The 17,570-nt window shown below is 37.7% G+C and overlaps 1 protein-coding gene across 4 annotated transcripts in view; it reads left to right on the forward strand.

Annotated features, from left to right (window-relative positions):
• The window catches only part of AHI1 (Abelson helper integration site 1), a 91,288-nt gene that overhangs the window by 32,387 nt on the left and 41,331 nt on the right, over positions 1-17,570 (forward strand). For all 4 annotated transcript variants that reach the window (XM_039568988.1, XM_010401262.4, XM_039568987.1 and 1 more), the window contains one exon: positions 11,649-11,766. In XM_039568988.1, the coding sequence (XP_039424922.1) occupies positions 11,649-11,766 (118 nt within the window). The remainder of the gene's footprint in view (positions 1-11,648; positions 11,767-17,570) is intronic.

Below are 17,570 nucleotides of genomic sequence, written 5' to 3' on the forward strand. Positions count from 1 at the left end.
TCCTGTCCACCTTAAAAATTGTATGTGGCGTAAATGGCAGGGGTTTTAGGGAGCTGCAGGGCTGGGAGGAAAGCATGGTCTTCCCTGTGCTGGGCACAGCTGTTTCAAGCCAGCTCAGTGAAGGATGATATGGACCCACTGCACAACTGAAACTGGAACCAAACAGAATATGGCATCTCTGAGAAAACAGACTTAAGAAAAGTCAGAACTGACTAGAGACAGGAAACACCACAGCAGAGGAGATATGCAAAGGAAAATGTGTCAGGGGGCACAAGTGAAGATACAAGGAGGAGGGATGTGAGGGGTTGTGTGAAATGAGATGTGAAAGAAGACACAGAAGGAGGCATGAAGGTGATGCAAGAGACACAAAACAATGCAGAAATAGAAATATGGGGGAAATAACAGAGTAGGCTTGAAGAGAGAGACAAGAGATATATGAGGGCACACAAAAGAAAATACAGCTAATGGTACACCTCTGAAGGGGCTGCAATTCATGGAAGAATGCATGCTGGACAGGTACAATCCCAAAGGGGATTTTGTCTGGTGGAGGATCCATACTAAAGCAGTTGAAAAGAGCAAGAAACAAGAAGAGTCAAAAAGAGCAAGTCACTATGCAGTAACCTCACTGTACTGCCCCACTCATCCGTTGCCTCTCCAAAGGGACTGAGTGCAACATAATGGCAAAAGCAAGGAGACTGGGGACTAGAAAGGAGAAAAAAGCGGTGCCTGAAGTGCAGACAGACAAAGAGAGATGAAAAGTGTTTTCTTTGGATGGGTGTTTTACTATTTGTCTTGTTTCTCAATACCCAAATTGGTAATTAAAACTTTTGTAATTGGCAATAAATTTAATTAAATTAAATTCCCCGACTTGAGACAATTTTGCATGCAGTAAGGATGCAGAATGTTCCTGAATATCACTGTGAAGTTATAATTACTTTTCACAATAACTTGAACTGCATTTGGGTTTGCACTTACTATTTTTCATTTTGAAGTACTTTTGAGTATGTGTAGATTTTTTAAATGTAGTTTTAGGTTTTGTCTGCATTAAAAAGTAGTGAATCACAAAAGAAGCAGATGAGTAGATGAAAGCAGTTGTTCCTGAGGTTGCTGTAACTACTGTCATCATGCTGTAGGGGTTTTACTTTGGATTAGATTTAGTCTGGTTCCTTGGCTTTGGCATCCCTATTAGGCCGGAGTTTTGAAACTCTCTGGAAGAGAGCTATCCCACAGACCTTTGATTTTTGAACTGTGAACTCCCAGTGAACCCCTTCATGAAACACCACATGCTAGCTCTCATGGATAACAGTGGCAAGCTGCTTCTACCTTTCAGTTACATGTGGCCTGATACATGGAAGCAAACCTTTTTTCTGCCTTCTGCTCATTCTCTTCCTACTCATTTAGAGTGAGCACAAGTGCCTTCAAGTTGTGTATCAGAGAAGGGCACAACATGGAGAGGATGGAGCATGTAGCCTTGTGTCTGGGACAAGTACTCCAGGAAGATACTCCAGGATAAATTTTTACTGTTCTGGATATCTGGTCATATGAAGAAAAAGATGGGGATAGAGAATTTATGAGAGTATTTATCATTGCACTGTTTATTCCCAGATTAACCAGTGGTTCTGGACTGTGGGAGACAAATCTGGTTTAGCAGAACCATGTAACTAGATGAAATAGAAAGCCTACAACTGTGTTTGGGAGAATTAACTTTCAGCCACTGGAGTTTTGTAACCTTAGGTTTCCATTGACCAGTTTGGGATGAGTAAGTCCACTGTGAGCAGAGACATGATCAGTGCTTTTGACAGCATCCTCCAAAACTCTCTACCTGTGTGGGAGATGTCAAAAAGTTCATCTGAGTCTTCTCACTGTGTGAGTTTCCAAACAGTACAGGATGGTGGTTGAAAGCATCCACATCCAGTTTGCTATCTGTCACATAGCAGTAGTGATTATAAACACTGAGAGTGCTTCCTTGCATGGCCTTAAACCACTGGGATATTGGGGAGAAGATTTCTTTGAAAGGAGTCTTGATGCTGATCTTTCCAGAGATCCAACATGACACTCAGGGGACAGCAGAAGATCTTTTTCAAGCAGGGATAGGATCATTTTTTGCATGTGGCTGCAATAATGCCTGCCTGATTTATCCCATTCTGGACAGCCCCAGAGTAAAATATATAACATTAAAACTTAAAATTTCTACTCATTTGTAATTGGGAATTATTTTTTGATGTGTGTGCAATTCCCTTTCTCATACGAAAAATGATGGCTCTGTGCAAGCAGGCTTTGCTGGAAGGCTTGTTAGAATGCACACTCACATAAATGGTTTTCTAAAGTGTTTGTCAGAGTAGAACTCTTAAAAGTTGCCACTCAGCCACATGTGTGAGAATGTGCTAATATTTCTGGGAACAGACAAGCAAAAATGGAAAAAGATGACTTTAGGAAACCACACATAGGGGTGGTTTGCTGCCCTGTGGTCAAGTTGGAACATTAAAAATCCAGGTAAAAACACAGGTGTTACTTTGTATGTATTTCACAGAATCACAGAATATGTTGAGTTGGAAGGGACCCCCAGAGATCAAGGCCAGCTCCTGGCCCTGCACAGCGCCATCCCCAAGAGTCACACCATGTGCCCCAGAGCATTGCCCACACACTCCTTGAACTCCGGCAGGCTGATGCTGTCACCACTTCCCTCGGGAGCCTGTTCCAGTGCCCAGCCACCCTCTGGGTGAAAAAACATTTTCCAACCTAAACTTCCCCTGACACAACTTCAGGCCATTTCCTCAGGTCCTGTCACTGGGCACCAGAGAAAAGACCAGTGCCTGCCCCTCCTCTTCCTCTCATGAGGGAGTTGTAGATGGCAATGAGGTCTCTCCTCAATCTCCTCCAGATTGAACAGACCAAGTGACCCCAGCCACTCCTCATACAGCTTCCCTTCAAGGCCCTTCACCATTTTTTTTGCCCTCCTTTGGACACTCTCTAATAGTTTAATGTCTTTCTTATGTTATGTCACCTGAAACTGCACACAGCACTCAAGGTGGGGCTGCCCCAGTGCACAGTAGTCCTGGTCTTTGGGTCATGTTTGCATGCCCTTGTCCCAGAGATGTAGGAAATACCATGTTGGGACAAGCATGGTGGCAGCATACCTTGCAGACCTGGCCTAAGGTAATGCCTGGAGTCATGTTTTATGAGACAAAGGTGCTGGAACATAAAAACAGGAAATCTGACAAAACAGGGGTCTCTGGTTTTAACATGTGTGAACTTAGCAGCATAGCTGCTGGATTCAAAACTTAACTTTTAAGTGCAGAGTTTGGAGTTCTGTGACTTAGATACAGGATTGGAAAAGAAAATGTCAGTACATTAAAGTTTGGGTTAAGCTAGATAGAAATAGAGAGTACTCTGATCCTGTATGAGCTTGAGGTCTTTGTCTTATGACCCATGCCTTTTTTCCAGGTCCCTTTAGAACCAATAGCTTTTTATTTTTCTGTTTTTCTTCTTTGTTACCTGAACATGAACCTTAATGAATTAGGAGATAGATGAAGTTTCTTTTCTTCTCCTCTGCAACATTGCCATTCTTATTAACCCAGAAATTGTGTAATTAGAACTGAGAGTTGACTATTGTGCTAAAGCTTTAGCAATTCACAAAAGCCAAGACCGTTTGATAGAAAAGGTAAAAATTAATTTCTGTATGGAGCCAGAATGCAGAATCAGCTTGTGTACCACACAGAGAAATTACAGAGTAGTGAATCTTGGCAGCAGTTATTATTATTTATCTCTGCCTAAGGGAACTAATACTAATGTATGATTCTATTCATAGAAGTTTTTGATAGGAAAACATTTAACTCATCTCTGGCTCTTGGGAGTGCTCATAAGTGGTTTTCATTCAATGTTACTGTTTGTTTTTTAAATTTCACTTCTATCTAGCAGTGAAAAAACCTGTTTTTAACTATCCATAACAAGGGGACGATATATGTTGTGTAGGTGTGGAGAGAAGGGCTTTCTTTGAAGATGTAGTATTCCAGCTCTGAAATTGGGCTTTTAGATGCTTGACCCCTTTGTCGCACTCACGAATAGCATCAGTGTATACTCTGTAGTACTAGACTTGGAATCAATTATATGTTGGCTGCCTTATCTCTCAATATATGAATGCTTCTAAGTTAAAGTATGATTAGCTTTTCCAGTCTTTACTTCATGATGTATTTCTGAAAAGTGTTATTAAAAGGTTATCAAAGTGGTTACCAAAATTCTGATACTCGGAGCATTATAAATACAATGTTAGACAAGTAGAATGTAAAAGTATTCTTTCCTATGTACAGAAATGCTTACAACTATTTGGTTTTTGTTTTTTGTCCTTTGAGTGTATTTATTGCTGTGGCACAATTCATAAAGGAAGTAGGTACTGTTGGAGAATCCAGAAGCTTACATCTCGGATTGCATGGAATGTACTGAACTTCCATCACTGAGCTGTACAACTGTAAAATATGTTCATAAACAATACTTTTGTGTAGTATACATCAAATACTAGAGTCCTTTCAGATGGTCTCCTTTTAAAATTTAGTGGAGATGCAAAATACATCTTCTTGTGTTGAAATAGAACAGAATTTAAAGCCACTGCTTTTCAGAAAAAAGCGTGCAACCCTTTTGGGGAACACATAAACATGATACTGATACTATCTAAGCCATCAAGTGGAAGAAGAGGGAAACTTGTGCTTTTGTCTGCAACAAAAACCTAGAGGCAGAGCTGGATGCCCAAGTGGTGTGTATTTTTTCATGCTACCATTTTCAGTCTTGTAAGAATCTGTCCTCTGGTTCATCTTGGTTTTGGTAAATTCTGAAATACCATGCTTGACTTCCGGGGTTTAGTGCAGATCTGGAAGGTAAGAATTCTGTAGTAACTTACTATAACTTCTACCTGAAGATGGAAAACCAGAATTCATAATATATTAAGTACTGAGGACTCTTTTTAAAACATTGCCTATTTTGTGAATGTTCTTGGCCTAGTACAAGAAAATGGTGCAATGTTCCTGCAGGCTGAAATAGCTGTTTCACTCAATTGTGCCAGCAATACAAAATTTTTATCTACAAACTACCAGGAAAGGTACTGGTGTTCTACAATCTTATCATATGTATAAGAAATGTGCAGTATTTTTAAAATCTCTTTTTTAATTTTTTATCAAATTAGTAGAGAACATGGATGTATTTTATAAGCCATGGTGCATCTGATATCCTATAATCCTGTGCATTTCATTTGCTATGTAAAGATAACCTTTATAAACCTCTTCTCCATTTCTCTTCTCCAAGCAGATACTGTTGAATCATTGTGATTTCATAAACTGATTGTTGATATGAAATGGCTGAATTATTACTAGAAGCTTTATATAGGTAAAATACTTAATAGCTTATAAAAGCTTTGCCAGAATTTTACTTTGTCTTTAAGAAATGTTTTATTATAGAAAGGTTTCAGAAATTGTGATGAATTTTTCTTGCCATTTCATTAAATTTTCTAGGTTTAATAAAGTTGCCTGTGTTAGAAAAAGTTGAACAAATAATGGAGTTTTTTTCTGTGATTTGTTTTTCACTTGATTCCCTCCCCACCGCTGTCTGAAAATCTTACAAAGCAGGTCAGGTTCTTAAAGTCTGTCATATTTTTCTATGTTAGAAGATTCTTTGCCTAATAAGAATTTTTTTATGCATTCTTCATTTTTGGCAACCAACAGGTGAATTTTAAAGCAGCACAGTCAAAATAGATGTATGTGTTGGTTTTGCCTAGGTTAGAGTTAAACCATGACCTCTTTCACCATTGTACGTGTCTCAGTGACTTACGTTTTATATAAATGGTATGCCAGCCAGAAAATGAATTTCATTCATTTTTTAGCATAAAAATATACTTTTATAATAATTTTATCAGAGAGCAAAATAAGTTGGTGTTAAGAATTTTTACTGTGTGAGGATTTTAGTGGTTGTTTCTTTAATTTTGTTTTCAGTTTTCCTGTACTAGCTTTCCTGCCACAAAAGTTCGTACAGTTCGTAAAGTTAAGGAAAAGTTACTCACTGATTAAGGACTTCTACTGTGTGTGGGTTTTACTGATTGGTTTTGTTTTAAGTTTTACCCTATTACCTGTCTAGTCATAAATGTTGGTACAGTTACAGAGTAGTTACTCCATGTTTATTTTGTCCCTGCTGAACAAAGTTAAACAGGGCTGTCTGAGTATTGCTATGTGTCTTGGGGTGTCCAAACTGGCACACTATGTTTATTCAAATAGTATTTTAAAGCAGAGAAAGCTGGATTCATTCATGTTAAAACCCAGCAAATTACTTCTCCTTCTGCCAGCTGGCTTGTTGTCACCAAGTTGTTGAGAAAGCAGCTTTTATTAGAAACTTTTAATAAGAGAAAATACTTTAAATGGGCACTGAGTCAATTAATAATATTAATGACAGTTTTGGTAATGGTTATTGGGGCTGTGATAGAGTTTCTTGCAACATGAAGAACATTCTTCCTGCCTGAAAGGAGGTTGTGGCAAGGTGGGGGGTTGACCTCTTCTCCCGGGCAACAAGTGACAGGGCAATAAGAAATGGCCACAAGATGCATCAGAGGAGGTTCAGGTTGGACATCAGAAAGAATTTCTTCACTGAAAAGGTGGTTAAGTATTAGAACTGTCTGTCCAGGGAGGTGGTGGAGTCACCATTCCTTGAAATGTTCAAGAAATTATGGGATTTGGCACTTAGTGCTGTGGTTTAGCTGACAGGGTGGTATTTGTTCAAAGGCTGGACTCAGTAGTCTTGGAGGTCTTTACCAACTCGATTTTGTGTTTGGTGCAGAAAGGAAATGGATCGTGGCTCAAGTACTAAGAGACTCTAACTGAGAGTTAAAGAATGATAGACAAGATTAAGCTGAGAGTATAACCAGGTACAGGGGGGCTGGGGGGAGTTTGTGTTGTGTGTGGTAGGTGGGGTGGGGTTAAAAACATCTGAGTACCTGAAGCTCTGTGCTGTGTTTAGAGTCATAACACCCTAATGTCTTTTACCAGCAGGTATGAAGGAGTAGGTTTGTATGTGTGACAAAATTTGAGTTAGAAGAATTGCTGGTGTCTTATTTTTCATAACAGAAAGAGAAATAAAATCATAGGACAAGTATCTTTGTGTGTGGACAGGTTACATCCATTTTTCATTTGCAAAAAAAAGCCATTTTAAAATTAACTATTGAAGTAATGGATTTTTTTCCCCCCTGGTCATATGTTTTTTGATAGCATTAATCATAGCATGAAGTCACAGTTTACATAATAAGCTACTTGGCTCTTACTAAACAAGACAAATCTACTTTTTACTGTTGTTGATGGTGACATAGCCCATTTCTACTAGGATGTGTATATCTAGGCATGTTCTTAAGCTGAAATGCCAGTTTTATCCAATTCCAGAAAGGTCGTTCTCTTCACGTTTAATGGCTGAATCCTGTGTCGTTCTCTTTGTATTTAATGGCTGAGTCCTCTGTATAACTGAGCCTTTATTTAACTGTTTTGTTTCTTGTACAAAGAATTTAGTGTTCCTAGTGACTAAATGAAAGAAGCTTACTATTCCAAGTGTTTATAATAATCTTAATTTCTCCTTAACATTTTTTTTAAAGACAGAAAAAGAAAAAAGGAAGAAAGCTTTTGAAGTAACATGTAATTGAAATGCCAGAACTCTGGCAGAGCTAAGGAACTGAGTATACATAATTACTTTGTGATGAGACATAGCATCTGTAGACAATGACTAAACTGTAGCATGAAGCCTCTTTTAGTGTCAATTTTTATATGTATGCCCTGGTCACTTCTGGGCTTCTATGAGGAAAAACAGCTGAGCACTCAAGTTACAAGGAAACCATACTGCCATGTAGACAAGTTCCTGATCTGGATAATCAGAGTAAGAGGACTGTAGAAGCCTCAGGGGAACATACTTGCTTCAGACAAGCAAAGTAAATCTATTTCAGTTTTGCTTGTGTGTGGGGATAATATCTCATTTTAGCTATGTTTGGTTTTTCTACTTAGCCTAGAGCTATCTAAGACCAGAAGAGGTTATCTCTAAGTGATTGCAGGACTTCGACCACAATAGAATTCCAGCTTTCATTGGAGTCCTTCTAGTGCTACTGTCATAGAAGCGATTGTACTTTTACATAGATGTAAACTTGATTCAAACTTGCATTGCAAATTTAAAAGCCGTAGTGCCATATTCCTACTTTAAGCATTATTGCCTATGTATTTTCTTCTAGCATTGAGAAAAATATGAATTTGTATTATGGGGTTTTGTTATTTCAGATTCAGCTTTTAAATTCTGAAGAATAATGTCTTAATGCTTTTAAACTGTCTTTGAAAGCAGTGTCCTAGAGACATAAAGTTTCAGAAGAGAAACCTAAAACTAAGAGATTGAAAAGTAATATAGAGCTGACCAACTTGATTAGGCTCGCAAGTATATATGGAAATGTTGATTATATTGATTGCAAAGGTCATTAAATTGCATTCTTAGGAAAAAGAGAAAGTGCTTTTGTCACCTTGTCAAGTCTTAGAGCATTCTATTTTTTGTCTCATGCAATTCACTTTTAATGTGAAAACTAGTTCCACTGAAAATGTGTATTTGCATAATTTGCATAGAGCTGCCCTAACACAGAAAATGCAAGTAGTCTTTGTTTAAACTTGGCAAAAATTATATAGGTATCTTTACTGTGACAAAAATGATACAAATGTTTTAACTCTTAGTTTTACTCTGTTCATGATAGTAGTAAACTGTGTCTTTGATAAAGCTGTGGTTTGGGCATGAAGCAAGTGGAGCCTGTTGTGAAAAATAAGTAAATTGATGGTTGGCTATCTTAGCCAACTTTGCTCGTTGTTGTAAAGGTATTTAGCAATGCCTTCCCACAGCATGCATTTCAAAAAAAAAAGATTGCTTCATTTTGTTCTGTGGGTAGTCTTATGTCCGCCTGTTGTAGGAGAATTAATTCTTTTTCGTGGAACACTGTACTTCACCTGGAAACAGTTGTGCTTGAATCACTAGTCCTCAGTTACTAACTGAGTGCTTCCCATTTCTTTTAACATGTGCTTTTTTTTTCCTCCTTGGGCCTCTTAGAGATTTAAATAATGCTTAAGAGCTAGTGGCAGAAAGGTCATTAAAACTCAGATTTTGTCTCTGCTTTGGATGGGCAGTCTTTTATAGCTCACCTGCATTCAGCTTCACTGCCATAAAGGGGAGGAATTAATCACTTCCTGTGAGGTTGCTTAGATTTAAAACTTCATTTTTAAAAGCTCTTTTATTAAAAATGGTTTTTATCTTGTTTTTAAGGGCCTGGAGAAGAAGGAAGTATTCTAAGAGAACTTACGCTGCATTTTAGTACGGGTGATTTTCTTAAATCTTCAGGACCACACGTTCAGTCTTCTCTTGTGTGTGTCTGTTGCACTTGATTTCAAAGCGTGCTATTTCGCATGTATAGTGAGAGTGTTTGCATAGTACAGCAGGAAAATAAAGAGAGGTTAATTAAATGTTGTACAGGAATAATTTACATAGAGTTCCATATCTCTTAAACAGTTCGTTCAAGGACCAGAATCAAAACAAGTTTAGCTTCATAATTCTTCCTTCCAGGATGAACTGGGGAGGCATCTCCTAAGTGCTAGTTTTCAATAGTTTGCTCTGCCCTGTGTAGTTTGGTTTCCAAAGGCCAGTATATTCAACCTGTCTTCGTTTCCTGGTATTATCTGAAACTTAATTTTTGATAGCAAATTTGAAAGAGACTTCCATTAAAATATTTGACTGGCAAGCCTCCATTTGTCTTATAGTGTAGTGTGCACTCAGCAAGGAATTCATGCAAAGGGGAGATCTTCTCATTCATCTAGGGAGAAAGGCTCTCCCTAGAGCTTACAGTGGATTAAAGAAGATGAAACACTGGAATGCTGAGCTCGAAACATTTGCAGAACAGATTGTTTTTACTGTGTTTTAGTAAACACATAAGCTAATGGCTTTCCACCATTTTTTTTATCAGGGAAAACTTTATAATAATGAAGTTTACTTGCTTGCATATGTAAATGTAGGAAAATCAGATTGTTTTTGTTGTTGCAGTTGTTCAGAAAAACAGGCCTCCATTCTGAAAACATTTCACAGCTTCTGTTTACTAGCATTCATTTAAATTTGTACACTGTAGTAAAATCTAGCAGGTTTAAGGCTTTTAAAAATCATGTTCAATGATTAATCTGATTTTCTATCTTGCTTTTCTTTTTGTTGAAGTAGTCATTACAATTGTACGCCTTTGTGGCAAGAGTCCCTTGTTAGTCAAAGACAGTTTTTACTGTAAACTTCCCTCCACAGAATTAAATCCATATTCCTGCACAAAAACCAGACATGTTAAGATGAAGGTCTAGTGTAGTGGTGCAGAGCAGATGGTGGCAGATACTCTCTGGCCCAGTCAAGTAATTCAACACACATTTTTACTGCTATACTACCTGCATTCCAGTACACCTACCAAGACCCAAATATTATGCATTATTGAATAGAATAATATTTATTGAATTACAGAAGTAATAGATAGATAAAATATATCATTTTTGAGATAGTTAAACTAGAGTGAATTGGTGATTGTCTCCTTTCTTTAAACAGAATTTACAAGCCAGTAGTTTGAAAATTTGCAAAATATCACTGGCCTACAACTGAAGTTTAAGGTTCTGATTTGGAGTTTACTGAGGCCAGAGGTAGTGCTCCACTGATTGGGAGCTTTTAGTTGGGTTAAGTGACCATGTGCATTTATTCTATGTGATGAAACAGGCTTGACTTTTGAAAAGGTCAAGAACTATGGTGTCTTACGTAAATAACTCATAAGAATTTTAGCATATGAATATCTTTCTTGAAGAAAGTTGCAAGTATTTTATTCAAAGCCTATTTTTCTTCCCCTTTGGCTTTGGTGTATTAAGGCAGTGAAAATATAGTTAACAAACAGTAAAATTCTCAATTGGATCAACTAAAGCTTAAGATAATTAAATTTTTTTTTATAGACTGTATTGGATAATACGTCAAGAGTAAAATTTGGGAAGGGCTTTTGATTTGTAATAGTTGTATATTTATCAAGAAACTCCATAGGAAAACAGATTTTAACTACATTATCTTTGTTGCTATGGAAATTAGGACTGGAATGATGTGTAATTTACATGTAGGAAGTGTCTGGGATCTTGGTGTTTATTGCTTTGCAGAAATCAGTTTTGTGCTAGGACTGGTTTAGGATTTTTTTTTTCTATAATGGTGAGTATCTCTTCATGGATGTAGCGTAGGTTGAGTACTCAAAAGTTAGAAATTATTTTACATTTACAAGTTTATGACCGTATGTAAATGTCGTCTTCTTTTTATACATGAAGATGGAACGAGATGCTGGTTCAAATAATTCTGTTTGCACTGCTTGAGAGTTAGTGTCCATATATAAGCACACAATTCAGTTTATAGCTGCGCCAGTAATTTTTCCAAGTCTGTATCTCCAAATACTAAAAAAAAAAAAAAATTTGAAGTTGTTAGTCATCATCAACTTGAGTTTTACTTTTTTTCCTGGAATTTAATAGTTATTTACAGTAAGCAAATATTTCTTTTCTAGCTATTGCATCAGTAAGTCACCCAGGAAATTACACTTCACTTTCTGATTTGTCTTCCTATTACAGGCGAGCTCAAATCTCTTGCTTCCTGCATCATCATCTCTGTCACCACACTCCAAGCTAAGACTGCCAGGCACTCTGAGTACTCCACTGAATCCTCTGTATACTTTCACTACTGAGGGCGGTAAGTATTTTTATTTCTTCACTCTTTCTAGGGAATGGCTGATAACTTCTATGAGAATTTTTTTTTCTGCCTTTCTAAATTTTGCTGTGTAGCTCTTTCAGGGAGTAACCCAATTTTGTTATATGTGATATTGTTTAAGTGCAGTGTGATACAGTCCAATAGTGATGCATGTTCCTTTGTAATGCTTTTTTTTCTTTAAGCTGTACACTTATTTATTAGTGCTGTAAGTTCCTAGAAGAGGATGAGATTGTCAGCTTTTCTTAATTTAATATTTTGATAATATTTTAATACTTACCGAAGTATCTTAAGCATGGAAACTCAAAAAGAATGGAATTTTAAAGCATATGTACTAATAGAAGAACCATAGTGCTTGATAGTCTCTTTGCAGTTGTGTTTAATCTGTTTTTAGATTTTTTTTCCTAAAGATATTTTGTATTGAAAGTGTTTGAGAAAAAGGTAAGCAATGCAATTATATACATTTGTGATGCTTACTTAGCTAATAATATGTTTTGTTGCTAATCACAGTATTTAATAATAAAATTTATAATTTCATGCAATTTTCTCTTTTTCTGGGCACCTGTAAAATAAGACAGAAAATTGGAACCTTAATTTCGAAGTGTTTTTGTTTTGTATCCTTGAGAAGAGTAAAAAGAATTCCAGAGGGAGGGTGGAATATATAATGAAATGAAAACAGGTAATAGAGATTTAAAATGTAGATAATAAAGATAGGAATAATCTCTGTAATTATATAGAATTATCTCCTAAAGGCAGACAATTTTTTTTGCAAATGAAGTTATGATTACATTTTCTGAGCAGCTGGGGAAATGATCCTTAGCATGGTCTAAATGATTGACCACTGGTCTCAGAATTGCTCTTAGTCAGTTTCCCCATGCAAATGGCCATACGCCCATTAACTTCTGGATTTTCTACCTTAACGAAAGAGCTTAGGGCCATCATAATATTCATCTGTTGCCCAATGGATTTCCACAGTGTGTAAATCTTACAGAAGCAGTAGAACACATATACTTACATATTGTGAATGTTTAAAGTAAGTGGACTAACACTTAAAAGAACATTAACATATACTTTAAGTTGTTCTAAATGGATATTCCCGGTATTGCTCAAACCAAGGAATTTTATTTTCTTGAATTTTGCTTTGTGCAGAAGCACAGGTAAAAGTGTTGATGGAGAGACTTCCTAAACACCACGAGCAAACATAAATGTATGTTACAGCTCTTCATGTACAATCCCAATGTTTTCGTTTCTAAAACTGACTGATAATTCCAAGATGATCCACAGGTACAGGGTATTATTTATACAAGGAAAACATAGTAAAAAAGGAACTATAATAAAGAAGAAGCCATGAAGATTTTTAAGGGAAGGCAACCATAAAAATACTAGTGGGCCACAACTGAAAGAGATTTTTCTGTAAGAAAATCTTTTAAAATCGCTAATTACTTCTCTGTTGTTTTGGGGGCCTTCAAGTTGTTCTACTGTGGTAGAGTTGTTTTCAGTGAAACATGAAAAAGATTTACTCATCTATTTCATCATTCCCCACTGGTTATAAACTGTAAAGATAAGTGCTTGTATTCATAGTGCCTAACTGCCAGTTAAATTTTGGTTTTGAATAATAGAAAATCGATTGATTTATGGATTGTGCTGGAAGGACAGAACCTTTATTTTCTATGTTGGTTTTATATACAAAATATATTTTCTTTTTTTACTTATGTTAATTGGGATGTTGCATTGTTAACAATTGCCTGTACTAGAGTTCCAGCAGATGGTTGCATAATCCTGAAGGTTATGTTGACAGTTCAGTTCTGTCACCTTTTGCTGCGTGTTCAGTGCTTCTTAAGGCAAAATGCAGAATTCCCATTCACATGCATAAACCTCTGTTAGCAATATATGTAACCACATAACTGGTGTATGTGCATGCTCTAGTAGTTTGGTAAGGTGGAGCTGATGTCTTGTAGTATGGACAGTGTAGTAGCCTGAATATATGCAGCCTTCTCTTTTTAAAAGACAGTTTAATTGCCTAGGTCTTGTCTGAGGTAGGAAACAGTGGAAAAACAGTGTTTCCATCTTTGTGATTGTAGTGGTTTGGTCCAAAATACTCATTACTGTTTATCTGCTGTGAGATAAGAATTAGGAGAAATGCAAAACAGGCACCAAACTTGAACGAATATAAAGAAGTTTATTAACAGACCTAAAAGAAGAAAAAAAATTATACCACCTTCAGAACTCTCCTCCTCCCCCCACCTTCCTCCCTTCTCCCACTGACAATGTGAAAAGACAACCCTTAAGATGTTCAGTCTGTTTACCACTTCCATAATAACCTTGTTCAGTCCATTTAGAAAGAGAAGTCTCTTCTTGCTCATGCTATGAAAACATTATCACAACGAGACAGCCGCCCACTTCCAAATATTGTTCAGTCCATTTAGGAAGAGGAGTCTCTCTGCCTGCGTGTGAGTCCTTTCCCCCGACTTGCAGCTTTTCCCGCAACTGCTTTCGAGGGTCCACTCTTGAAGTTTTTTGGGGTACAATTTTAAGGTTGAGCCGTTCAAAAACAAAAACAGAGGCCCTTCTCCTTCCCTGGGAGCAAAGGGTCTTCATCATCTTCATCTTTAGGACTATCTCTGGGAGCATCTCTAGGAACTGAGGTTTTCTCCTTTCTCATTTGGAGCAAAAGTCCTCATCTGGTTCATCTCTAGGGACTGAGGTTTTCTCCTTTCCCGTTTGGAGCAAAAGTCCTCATCTGGTTCATCTCTCCCTGTCCAAACTTCTCATGAAATTACAGCTGCGTCAGCATCTGCCTATCTCAACGCAGGTGCTTCTGCTCACGAGTTGAACACTCCACCCCCCATATCTTCATGAAATTACAACAGGATACTCTGATATATCATAGCTTCACAAGAGAATTTCAGCTTTAAGCATCTCCTCTCTCTCTTCCCTCAGGTTTTCAGCTCTTCACAGCAATAAAAAGGATTAATCTCACCTCGGCCTTACAGCTTTGCAGCTGGAATGTTGAATTTTCTTATCGCAGTGGAGAGGGGGGAGAGCCGAGCCGCTCCGGCTGCCCACGGCAAGGCAGTGGGGGGGGTTCCACGGCTGGAACAGGTCCATGGCTTCAGGATGGCCGTGGCCCGGCCCGGCCTGGCCCAAGCAGGGCCTGGGCCGGGCCCACTGGGCCCTGCTCGGGCCCTGCAGCCACCTGTCCCAGCGCCGGAAACGAGAGAGAGCTTGGAGGGGGAGTTTGCCTATTCTTAAATGTGGATCACAGAGGTGATCACAACTTTAAGTGGCTTAGAGAATTGTCCATATTCAAACTGGCCAGCTGATAGGTTCTATCAGTTCCCAGAGGAAACTGTAAGCACCCCTTAGCAAGGACGTCCCTTCCGGGACTATGCTTGCTAACCTATGACAGTGATATATGAGCAGTAGCAGTAATACAGCCGATCTTTCCTGACTTTCAAATCTTTTCATATCCAGATACATTTGCTGAATTAGCTATATGTGACTTTGTAATATAATACTTCAGATAAAAGTAATATTCACTACTGTGGCTTTTAAATATGTGTGTTTATTTTGACAAATGGATTCTGTATACCCTGATGTATCATATGTTTTGGCTTTTCAAGTGCATACTTCTACAGGTTTATAGGCTTTCATGAAGCCCCAGTCTTATTCTGCTATCTATTCTGCTGTTTCCCCACTTGCCTCAAGATCAGTTAGCTCATGGATGCTGAGGCAAGACTGCCTTTGTTTCCAACCAGTTTGCTCTAAATTAAGTAATTTATTGTTTAATCATCTAATAGAGAACTTCAGTATCTTTCTCAATGACAGAATATTCTTTATGTGAGATGAGTAAAGACAAGATCATGATACCATTGACCATGGAGCCCAACCCTCCTGCTCAAAGTGGATTCTCCTAAAGCTCAGGACTGTGTCCATTTGGGTTTTGAATATCTCTAAGGATAGAGACTCCAGAACATCTCTGGCCAACCTATTACAATGTTTGACTATTCTCACAGAAAGGATTTTTTATTATCTTTAAATGATATTTTGTGTATTTCAGTCTGAATCGGTGGATGGGATTATTCCTCCCCTAGTTCAGAACTTGGCATTTCCCCTTGTTGAACTTCAAGAGTTCTTGTTGGCCCATTTGTGTGGCCTGTCAAGGCACCTCTGTATGGCAGCACGTCCCTCTGCTGTATAAGCCCCTCCTCCCAGATTTTTACCGTCTGCAAATTTGCTGAGGGTGTACTCAGTCTTATAATCCAGGTCAGTAATGGAAAAGTTCAAGTATGGACTCCAGTATCGACCTCTGGGGTGCACCCCTGGTCTAAAGTCTCCAGTTAGATTTCATGTGAGTGGTTACAAACCTCTGATCTCTACAGCTCAGCCAACTTCAACGCTGTCTGTTTTACACAGTGCATACTTGAGCTGTTCATCTGTGAGAATGTTATGGGGGACAGTGTTGAAAGTCTTGCCAAATTCAAGGTTAAAAACATCTAGTGCTTTCCCATTGACGCTATGCAGTGCTGTGCAAGAGATAGTTTTGTCAAGAGTGTGGTTAGAATTGCTAGAAAAACGTAATGAATTTTGTCAAATAGTAATTAGCAAAATAAATACCACAAAGCAGATACAAGACATGGATCAACTTATTTTTGTGTTATGTATCAAGCATTTCATTAGAGACATTTCATCAGATTAACAAAATTAATTAAAGAAAATGTGTGTTGTGTGCCTTCCTCTCACAAAGATTGTTTTGAATTTGAGAGAAAGCCATGGAACTTGGGTTTTCTTACCGTCTGTCTTGATAGCCTGTTAGCTGAAATTTTTCATCAAGAGTGTGACTCATTTTACCATATAGGATAATTTTTGTGTCTGACTCAGTAAAGCTGTATCTGTGCTCATAGCTATTTCAATAATTTGAAAAGTTTACTGGATGTTTGTCTTTAGAATAAATCATCCCCTTCAAGTTTTACATTTATAATTCAGATTCACAAAGTCTTATGGATGTTTAGTACTCTTAAGGAATCTGTCCCTAAAGGTATGTAGTATTTAAGGTTGTTGAACTTCTTTTTTTGTTTCTTTAATTTTTTTTTCCCTTCCTTGGTAATAAAATTTGTTTGAGATCTGTCTTTGATAGTCAGAATTGAGCCTTGGCCTGTGCCGTATAGCTCTGCTTATGCTTAGTGCTAGTTTTATCATACCTGGCCTGTAGTGCTGTTCTGCAGCACTGCACTGTACCATTATCCATGACTTGGTCTTAAACATTCCCATCTCTTCCTTCTCATATGCTCCTCTTTATAACTTCTCCCAGGATGACCCATTTCCTAGTTGTTATTTTTTAAACAAATAGGGAAGTAGCAAAAGCTCCAGATTCTCAATTGCTCATTCTAGTTGACAAACATTAAAATCTCCTCTGGTTTTGTTTGCCTTTCCTCCTTAAGACTGTGAGCATCTTTGAACAGTGAAATCACCTTCCTATGAGACACTGTTTTGCAGGTCTGTGGCATGCCATGAAAGAAATATCCAGCATCTTTGGGCTTTTTTCAACAGTGACTCTTCAGTAACTACCACTCTGTTCAGGACGTGCTTTCTAAAATAAGTTCTAGGTTTCAAGTCATTGTAATTAACAGTGACCCTAATTGTTAATTATGTGGGAGATTGAAGCTCGACTATAAATACTACACAGATCTTTTCACTGAATTTTGGACTTCAATAAAACCATTTAATTAAGCTTGCTCTTAAAAATTAATTACGTATGTGCTAGAAACGTGATGGTTCTTGTATCTTTA

Source organism: Corvus cornix, chromosome 3 (genome assembly GCF_000738735.6).
Source record: "Corvus cornix cornix isolate S_Up_H32 chromosome 3, ASM73873v5, whole genome shotgun sequence".
NCBI lineage: Eukaryota > Metazoa > Chordata > Aves > Passeriformes > Corvidae > Corvus > Corvus cornix.